The sequence below is a fragment of the Geospiza fortis genome, unplaced genomic scaffold, assembly GCF_000277835.1.
Source record: "Geospiza fortis unplaced genomic scaffold, GeoFor_1.0 scaffold23, whole genome shotgun sequence".
NCBI classification, from domain to species: Eukaryota; Metazoa; Chordata; class Aves; order Passeriformes; family Thraupidae; genus Geospiza; species Geospiza fortis.
In genome coordinates, this window is record NW_005054303.1 from 2654301 (window position 1) to 2664966 (window position 10666).

General features: G+C 40.5%; 1 protein-coding gene across 1 annotated transcript; it reads left to right on the forward strand.

Moving 5' to 3' along the window:
- The first annotated feature begins 2620 nt into the window (after positions 1-2620).
- On the forward strand, positions 2621-4576 carry BDKRB1 (bradykinin receptor B1). The gene has a single exon (XM_031066311.1). The coding sequence runs from the start codon at positions 2669-2671 to the stop codon at positions 3752-3754; it is 1086 nt and encodes a 361-aa protein (XP_030922171.1). The 5' UTR covers positions 2621-2668; the 3' UTR covers positions 3755-4576.
- The last annotated feature ends 6090 nt before the right edge of the window (positions 4577-10666 follow it).

Sequence of the window (10666 nt, forward strand, 5' to 3'; positions counted from 1 at the left end):
CTGTTTATCAACTGTTTCCGAATTTGAAACTTTGCCTGGATTGCCAGGAAGGACAAAGGGTAGGTATGCCTATCTTTTTAAATGTATTATCTTTATTCAAATAATTTCTATATTTTATATTTTAAAATAATCTTTTGTGCTCTCGCTTCTGGTCTGTGCAGTCTAGTAAGACTTTCCCTTTCTTTTTCACCACAAAAGTAATTCTGAAGGTCAGTATTAGTTTATGTGTAAAGCCATGATCCATTTTACCTAATTGCTCTAACTGGCTAATGAGTGTTAATAGTAAAAAGGGTGACAGATGAATTGTGCATGGAAATTCATCAGAAATTCAGTTCAAAGTAAGAAAAATATGTCATTATTTGTATAAAAGATGACTGGAATAGGTTAAGGACAGAAACAGAAAACCATTCGTGTGGTTAATTTTCCATTAGCACTAGCTACTTCAAAATACTTACAGAAATTACAGAAAATTAAACACATTTTCTGTCAAGAGAACATTAGGAACTCTAAATTTAAAAGGCTTGTGGCTTGTGATAGTGCTCAGACGCTGATTAGTAGACTCTGAAGAAATTTTTGCAATGAAAATCTCTACAGAATCCTCAGGTACTATTGCTAGGTGAACAAGAATTTGGATTTAGCTGTGAATAAAATCTAAGTTGCAATGAAAGATAAAACTTCCAAGTGTTTTTAGCTGAGCCCATCGTGAATGAGTTTGTGGCTCCAGCTGAGAGATCATGTCTGAAGTGTGCAGAGTGGCTGGCATAAGCTGATAGCAAGAAGTCCTCAGGAAAAGGGCAAGCAAGGACAATAAGCATTTCTTTTTATTCTATATTTAGTAAAATAAATAATTCTGTTTAGGTTTAACTGTTATCTTTCTTCTACATTATTTTTGAAATATAAAGTTACAGATTTTCTGCCGTTGCTCTCTCATGCTTTAGCCAGCCTCCTGCTATAACAGCATTAGATTTCTGCTTTTCAGAGCCTCTCTGATGCTAATCAGCCATTTATTTGCTATATGTATTTTACCTGTAGTTTTAGATCCTCTCAAGCTGTCTCTGTTGTGTGAGAGGTCTGTGAGCTATGTAACATTCAGATTGTTGTGAGGGAAATCCAGGGAGCTGTGCTCACTTGAGTTGTAGCTCAGTTCCCTATCAAGGCTGCCAGCTTGAGTGAGTTTATGAACCCAGACACAACTGTTCTGCTCACCTAATTCTGCAGCAATGAAAAATGTTCTGTGCATTAGTACCAGATAGCCTGATGTGGAATATTAATACTTATTCCTAGAGGCATCCCAAAATAAGTACTGCAAGGTGCTCGTATACAGAAATCACGGAGGCTGCACATACATGTAAAAGAGATGAAAGATAATCCTAAATTCTCCCTTCAGGAATTCCATCATTAGGTGTTTACTAGGTGTAAAATACAGAAGCTGAAAGAGTAGAGTTAAATAGCTACAGCAGAAAGTCAAGATTTAGAATGACTGATTGCAAAATATTCATTTTTTCAAATACATTATTTTCTGTGATTGACATGCTCCACTTGCATATGAAATACAAAATGTCAGATGGCAGAACAGGTTCAACAATAACTTGCCTATCATAATGTTCTGAGACCAAATGCCAATAAAAACCAGGATCCAGGCACTATCATCCAGCATGGCAGCACCAGAAGAATGAAGTAGGGAGCAGCTCTGACAGTGGATCTCTGAGAGAAAGTCCAGTGGATTTTCATGGGAGGATAAGGTTTTACCCATGTTCTTACTCCTGCACAATCTCACATGGAGCTACCAGAAAAAAATAAAGGTATTGCCAATGCTATGATGAACTAAACACTTTGGAGCCTGGCACAGCCAAACTCAAATGAAATTTTTGGCCTGGAGAAGAGGGCTGTAAACTCAGAGCTGCAGAGGCCTTTCCTCCAGGCACGATTTTTAGTGTAATATTTTGGAGAAGTCTGTGTTTTATTATTCCAACCAATGACATTTGAAGGCAATAAGCCGTCTAATCTAACAGCAAATTTGAACCCAAAGTTCAGGGTGGGAGGAACTGAGAAGGAGCAGAAGAATGCAAAAGTCAGGCAGCAAGTGGCACACACAGAGAATGAGCAGCTTTCCCAATTCAGGAAAACAGGAATGATACTGCTTCAGCAGCATAAGAGAATATAATAATATATTAATGAATCTATAATATAGTATATAATACAGTAACATAATAACAGTAACATGGTAAATAAGAGTAAGAGAAAGGGCAGGGAAGGATGTAAAGCTGGCTTTGTGTCACCAGCATGACTCCACTACTCTCAGGGAGATGGAATTCTCCCATATCTGTGTCTGTCATCAGTCTGGAGGAGTTGTACAGAAATATTTACACTAATTTGTCACTTTCCTTCCTCTGTGCCACTTCAAACAATGGGAGCAAGGAGAGGAAACTTCATACGATATAGAGGAAGTGTATCCTTGCTAACACTGGGAACATTCCCACAGCTGCACTATCAAGTATGGATTGATCTAGCCTGTAATGATCAGTAAGGACTAATAAAGAATTTGCAGCAGTTGAATGTTTGTTACATCACTCATGGGAGGCAACTTTTGCTCTTTTATGCTTCTTTTTTGCAGTTATTTTCTCTCATTTCAAAGACGTCTCCTGTTCACTTTGGAATTTTTTAAAAAATGACTGAAACTCCTCTACTGAATATTACCTCCTCAAACCAGAGTGAAAATCAGAGCAACTCAACTGTTTGCCCAGACCTGGATGACTGGTGGGACATCGTGTACTATATAGGACCCAAGTACATCAACACTGTCTGCGTTATTGGGATGCTTGGAAATGTGTTTGTTCTCTTCACTTACTCACTGCACAAGGGCCCCCTGAAGATAGCTGAAATCTACCTGATGAACCTTGCTGTTGCTGACCTTATCTTCCTCATGTGCCTCCCTTTCTGGGCAGAGAACATCAACAATGAGTTCAACTGGCCCTTTGGGAGCTTCCTGTGCCGCAGCATCAGCGCCTCCATCACCCTGAACATGTACACCAGCATCTACCTGCTCGTGGCCGTCAGCATGGATCGCTACCTGACTTTTGTCCACACCTTGAACCACAGGGAGATATGGAGCAAATGCATGACCAAAGGGATCTGCTTGCTCATCTGGTTCTTTTGCATCCTTCTCAGCATCCCAGCTTTCGTGTTCCGGACTGTGAAAGACTTTCCCCAGTGGAATATTTCAGCCTGCACTTTGGACTTCCCCACCCCATCGTGGGAAATAGCTGAAAGCCTGGTAGGCAATGTGGTGGGGTTTCTGCTGCCATCCACAGCAATCATCTTCCTCAATTTCTCCACCATTAGGTCCCTACAAAAAACAGCAAAAGAACGAAAAGCAATCAGAGCAAAGGGTTGCAAGAGGCACAGAGGCACAAAGGCAACCAGGCTGATCTTCACTGTGGTACTGATGTTTCTTTTCTGCTGGACTCCTCACCATTTTTTTGTATTCCTTGATATATTATACCATACAGAAGTGATCAAAGGCTGCTTCTGGGGGGAACTGATCAACTTTGGGGAGCAGTTTTCTTACATGCTGGCTATTGCCAACAGCTGCGTTAACCCCGTGATTTATGTCTTTGTTGGGAAATACTTCAGGCAAAAGGCTTTAGAAGTTTTTTCACAGTTTATTCCCTGTGGATTTCCTTCAAGATGGGTATCTTTCAAAGAAATGTCTTCAAATTTCAACATGTTTCCAGTCAAGAATAGTTTAACATAATGGTTCTCTGTTCCTCTTCATTTTGATATTATAACTTATTTTATGCCACTGCAAATGGCATTAAAAATTAATATGAAACATTCTGATCTGGCCTTCACAGGCCAAGCTAATTATCTATTAAAGTAAATCACTTGATTGATTGCTTATTTTTTCCTCAGGCTTGCTTTTCTAGTTCTGTGTTATCCATCCAAATGCAAAACATGTGATGCCAGAATTTTTTACCAAGTGATCTAACCTGTCTTACCTATTAACAGTGGCTTAAAAGAAAAACTCTTTGACAAAATACCAGAAACCTAGTTTCTTTGCAGAAAGCCATAAACCAGCTGAATATTTTGCTGCATTGTATCTGTGATGACTGCTACTGTACCACCTATAACACTATTTATAAAATTAGAACAGCTATTACAGAGCAAATATGAGCTTAATCTTTGGCTGATAAATGCATTTAAGCAGGTATGGAATAACTTTGGTTATTTTGAAAAAAATTCCACTGATTTGCATTTTTATGGTAAGATATAGAGAATTTTAATAATTTTTTGTGCACTTTAATTATGTGCAATGCATGACTATTGTACCAGAGGATGTAACACAAAGAAAGTGTACATAAATTGTAAAAAAGGCAAGGTAATGCAGTAGCCTCCTCAAAACCTGATTTGAGTAAAGTATTACAAAATTGCTCATAAAGTACTGTAAAGATTCTTTTTATTTTTTATATGTGAATGTATCTATGGTGGCCATTGATACTGTATTATTTTGAGACAAATCCTTAAATACATATTTATGGTTTTATGAATCTAAATTAATAAACTACATAACATCTTTTTTGCTTCATAGTCTTGTTCTTCTTATATTTATTTTTATGCTTTTTCTCTTTCCCCCTATTCCTTTGGGGAAGACAAATATATAGTTCTGTGATTAAAAATCCTTGTTGCTACCAGAACACGAACTTTTGTAGTAAAAAAAAAAATATTTTCCATCACAGCAACAGTGGCAGAGTAGATGTAAAGCAACTGAGATCAAATTATGTGTATGTACAGACACGGAAAAAGACAGTGCAGTCTGTTCAGCCAGAGGATATTGGTGCAGATGGGAGCACCCAGACACATCATTCGTATAATAATTCATTTAACTCCTCACTGTAAAGCCTGTTCAATCCTGTACTCACTGCAACAGCACCTCATTTCCTCCAGTTCTTTTTAGTTTTTCCATTTTGAATATGTCACTAACTTATTTGATTATAGAAATCTGTCTATTCAACCTCATTGCAATAAGATTAGTGTTAATTTTTAATTGTTCTTTCAAACTTTTTGAATCTGAACAGTGGAAGCTTTTTGAAGACTTAGAAGTCTGTCTTCCTGCAATGATGGTTTAAGAATTAAGGGTGGATTAAGGGATCAGGGAGAAAGAATCTCTCATAGGTTTACTACTTCCACTGCTTCTGTGAGAGATGTTGTTAAAATAAATATCAGGCTTAAACACCAGTAATAACAACAGCATGTGAAGTCCCCTGACTCATCTGAAATCAAATTCCTAATTCCCATCTATTGTAAACTGTTGAACACTGCATTTATTTAATACATCCCCAGCTGAATCTTTATTTCAGAAAACTTCCAAGCAGCGATATTTTCTGGGGAAAGGGAAGGCTGAAATCATGAAAAAGGTGCAGAAAAAGAAGTCCCATTTTCTTACTACAGATGAGGACCTTTAAAGGGAAAAATATCTTGTCTCTTCTGGCTAACAATTGTCCATGTTATTCAGTGTACAAATAAAGGGAAAAACACTTCTTGAGTGTGGTGGCATATTTGGGCTATGACGTAATAGATTGAAAATGAATATGAAATCTGAATTTAATGGAAAACCTCCTGTTTCCATCCATGAGCAAATGACAAGGACTTTCATGAAAACACTGCTTCTTTAACATATGCTCAACTATCAGGAAAAACATCTGTAGTTTAAACACTGCTTTAAACCACTTAACAGAGTCTTGCCAATCAACAGATTTATTCTCCAGCATGAATGTCTGTAAATGTGTGCACTTCTGACTGAGTGCTAGGGTCTGGTGCTCTTAGTGGCCACTTTTTACTGTGGTGCTGTGCTGCACTCACCTCACTGTGCCCAGGAGGGCTCTGGTCACAGCCCAGGTGATGCTCCTGGGCTGGCAGAGGGCCAGGGTATTGCTGCTGTACTGGACAGGCTGGAAACAGTGTGACCTTGAGTTGGAGGGATGTGGATGAGCCTGTGACAGAGCAGAGATTCACCTGCAGCCCTTGGAGGACACAGGGCTGGAGCAGGTGGATGCCTGAAGGAGAATGTGGTGCGACCCTATGACTCCTCTGCTGGAGTAGTTTTTATGGCAGGACCTGTGACCTCATGGGGGACCCACACTGGAGCAGTTCATGAGAAACTGCAGCCCTTGAGAAGGACCCACAGTGGAGAAGTCCAAAGAGGACTGTCTCATGTGGGTGGGAACCTCTGCTGGAGCAGGGAAAGCAGAGATTCTCTTCCAGCCCATGGTGAAGCAGTGTGCCCTGCAGCCCATGGAGGAGGAGGATGATGTAGACTTGTCACTGTTGAGTAAGAAACGACACAGACTCACGAGAAAGTTGATTGGCATAATGCACCATTTATTGTGGACTGCTCCTTTTTAAAAGTTGTTCCAGTCCAGGTGGACTTGATTGGTCATTTAGTTAATACATTTCACCTGGTTGGCTAATTAACAAGACACCCTTCTTATAAACAAATTTTGAGAAAAACAAGAAAACAGAGAGTAAGAAAACACCTGCAGGTTGTTTATAATAATAAGCTGTCATTGATTATCTTCACCTCCCTAAAGTCTCTCAGGCTGACTCTGGGAAAACTTATCTGGTTTTCTCACTCTCTGACCAGGCTGTCACATCCACACAGGCTGTATTAATGATGGGCTTCAGAGGGAGCCCCTTGCTGCAGCCAGGCTGGGGACGAGAGGGGGAGTTCCTTACAATGTTAAACCAGGTAACCTGCTCCAAAAAGGGCTAAGGGTGGAGATTGTAATGGATGTGCCTTGATATTGCTGTAAACTGTGATCTGAGTTGCATGTTATAGTAATTAGTGCAGCAGAATCCCATATCAGTGGAGGAGAGGCCTTATAAGAAGAAGTTTAAGTGCATCAGTGACCAGACCTGAGCTGGCTTTGGTGCCCAGTAACTCCAAGAAACACAACACCACTCCTGTACTGAGTCACCACCAGACCAGATGGAGCCTGAAGTCATGGACCAAATGAACTCAAAGGATGTTTTGTAAACATTTGTGCATATTTTATGTGTGAGTATTTTCTAGGGGTGGTCCATGGACTAAGGAAATTACTTCTGTGCATTATGTGAAAGGATGGGAAGAAGGGTAGTGGTGGTTAATGAAGTTGTATCAAATAGTGTGGGACCTGGGCCTGATGAAAGTGGTATGGAATAAGTGATGGAATGTGCTGGTTTGGGCTGGGGTAGAATTAATTTTCTCCACAGTGGCCAGTATGGAGCTGTGTTTAGGATTTGTGCTGAACACAGGGTTAATAATATAGAGATGTTTTTGCTATTGCTGAGCAGGGTTTACACAGAGACAAGGCCTTTTCTGCATTCCATGCTGCCACACTGCAGAGAGGGCTGGAAATTGGAAGGAGACAGCCAGGGTAGGTGACCCAAACTGACCAAAGGGATATTCCAGACCAGATGACATCGTGCTCAGTATATAAAATGAAAGGAAGAAGGAAGCAAAAGGAGGAGGTGATGTTTGGGGTGATGCCATTTGTCTTTCCAAGTATCTGTCATATGTGATGGGGCTCTGCTTTTCTGGAGGTGGCTGAACACCTGCCTGCCCATGGAAAGCACTGAATTAATGCCTTATTTTGCTTTGCTAATTTGTGTGGCTTTTGTTTTCCCTATTAAACTGTCTTTATCTCAACACATCAGTTTTCCAGCTTTGACCCTTTTGATTTTTTCCCAGATCCCTCTGGTGGGGGAATGGGTAAGTGGCTGCACAGGGCTTGGCAGCTGGCTGGGGTTAAATCTGAGCAAACCTGACCCAGGAGTGCTGGGTTGTTTCTGCCTTGAAGGTGTATAAGAAAATAGAGAATGAACTTGAATTGCAGCAAGGAAATCTCAGGATAAGCATTAATAAAAAGCTCCTGGTGAAACCAGTGACAGGCTGCCGAGGAGAGAACCCAGCACAGCAGCAACAGGACCCTTGGAGCCCACTTTAGACAGCAATTTTTGGGGAAAATATCAACATAATTAGTTCTGCCCCAGCACAAGGGAGTGTGTACCCCTCCAATGATTCCTTCTCTTGTGGTCAATAAATAAAATTTCCTTGTTTGCCCTTTCAGGGTTCTTCACTGATCACCTCTCAACCAGTACTGAAATGTCAGCTCTGTAGCACTAATACTGCCAGACTCCACTGCCCATGGCTTGTTCTTTGAATAAGCATCATTTTTACCTTCTCCCGTGTTACTTCTCACACTCTTCATAAACATTGTCAAACATTAATCATTAAAAAGCTTCTCTGCTGCACCTTAAGAGCTTGTAAGTATAATTTAACTTGTTCTCATCTGTCTATATTGAATTTATATTTTACTATTAATTTCTCTAGGACAAGCACTATCTTTGCATTATCTGTTCAGGCCTTGCTTAATGCCCAGTCTTAGTTTATCATACAGGGCTCCTAGCACTAGTGTAATAAAGTGGCATTTAAGATTCACTGAAACACATCTCAAGGAATAATACAGCCTGGACTTTTACATTTGTAACATATTTTGACAAACCATTTCAATATTAAAAACTCTATCTGTAAATACAGACAGTTTTCATATCAGAGAACCTTCACCTTTAACAATAACAACAACAACAGAAACACCATTAAACCCTGCTGATTGATTTATAAAATTGAAAAAAAATAGACTGATCACTTAAAGACATGTAGCATTTTCAGAGATCTACAGGCACATGGATTTCTAACCTGCCAGGAGTCATCTTCCTGGGAAGAGAGCTGTTTGTCACCCCTGTCAAAATGTACCACATCAAGTTAAAATGTTGAATCTTGGATGGAAAAAAGCACTTTGCTCACAGGTCAGATGTACTGCAGCTTTCAGCAGTGAACACCTCACAGAGATGCTTGCACCTCTGCAGCTGCCTGTGACAGGGTTTCACAGACCTGGTCACAGAGCAACAGGACCCACTTCACTGCCCATGGGTCAAGGGTGGAGGGTGCCAAAGAAACTGTTCTTTGTCCCAGTGAGCTCTTGGTGCACTCCCAGCAACAGGACAGGAACAAGGGACAAAAACTGCACCAAGGTGGCAGGACCAAAATCATACTGGGGAAATGGGTGGAGTTTAATGGAGAACAGAGAAATATCTCATTGGAGATTGGGAGTCAAGAAACCTCTGTCAGCATCTTCCCAATGCCAGAGCGTGGGGACAAGCAGGGAGGTCGCAGTGACTAAAAGAAAACATTGAGGGAGCAGGAGATGGGGACAGGCTGGACCAGGGGACAACAATGTGCATGTGAAAGGGAAATTACTTTGGCAATGACCTGGAACAGAGCTGGGACCTGGTGGTGAGGAGGTCAGAGCAAAAAAGGGAAAAAAGGGAATAAGAAGTAGATATCTCAGGATGGGACTTGGAATATTGTATTCCTTTAAAAAATCCTGTCAGGATTGAAAACACTAAAAGAAGTTAAAGAAACTTGAGTTTAGCAAATCGAACATCCAAGGGCCAGGAAATATTTGACCTTAGACCGTCCCTGGAATTTCAGTGTGGTGTCCTTCAGGGTATGAGTTATAATCTGGTCTTATGGTCTTATGACTAAGCTTTGAATTTCCAACATTGCAACTTACCCACTTCTGATTTAGCCTTGTGTCACCCTGACTTATGTAGGAGAGGAACACACTTACATAAACCAAACAATATCCTCAAGAAATTAAATCATCCATCCTGCATTTTAATAAAATCAGTGGTATTGATAACACATATGCTGCCTTGCATTTTACACTGAGAAACCTTTGAGACAACATATAATTAAACTGAAAAAAATTATTTCAGTAAGGTTTTCTAAAAGGAAATTAGTCTAATAATCATGTTTGATCACAACTGAAAAGATTAGAAGACATTGTGAAATAAGAGAAGATAGGAAGAATATTGTCATCAGCAAAAATGCAGGAAGAAACATCCCCTTTCCAAGTAGCACAGGAGGACCCTTGACAGAGCAGACACCCCTTTTGGTCACTGGAAAAGATTTGTCAAAACACCTTCATCACAGAAGAGCAGGGCAGGACTTTGGGTCTGTCAGGAGGATAGATGAAGAGAAAAACTGAGATTTCAAAAGAAATCCTCCTCTGGCAGCTCAAAGAACAGATGGAAATACACATCCTGGGACTGGACCATGCAAGAGCAGTTTGGCTTGGGTTTGTTTTTTCTTTTTCAGAAGGGAATTTGAAACTCTCATGCAAAAGAAATCCATCTGAATTAGACAGTTTATTTAAATATTTTAGCTGTTTTTTCCTTTGAGTTTTCAGTAGTTGCTGTTTATTGCCAAGACTTCTATCTCACACATGACTCAGAGTAAAATCCTGGGTATCTTTCCCAGCCTACTGGGCTAGATGAGGAACCTGCCCCCTCTTTCCTCAGCCCCAAACCACAGGAAGCAACTTGTATGTTTATCCCTGGTGGAGAATGGCCATGGACCCATTTGGTCACAATTGCCATGTCCTATCCGAATTTTCCAGAGGACACTGCACCACAAAGACCCATCATGGTGAGTGAGAGCAAATGTTATCAAGGCCCATCCTTGAGTTTCAGCTTGGTTAGTAAGCATGGCTTGAACAGATCCATCTCCCTCTCAGGCTCAATCCATGGGCAGCAATGCATCTGTCCTGATTTTGGCTGGGCTAGA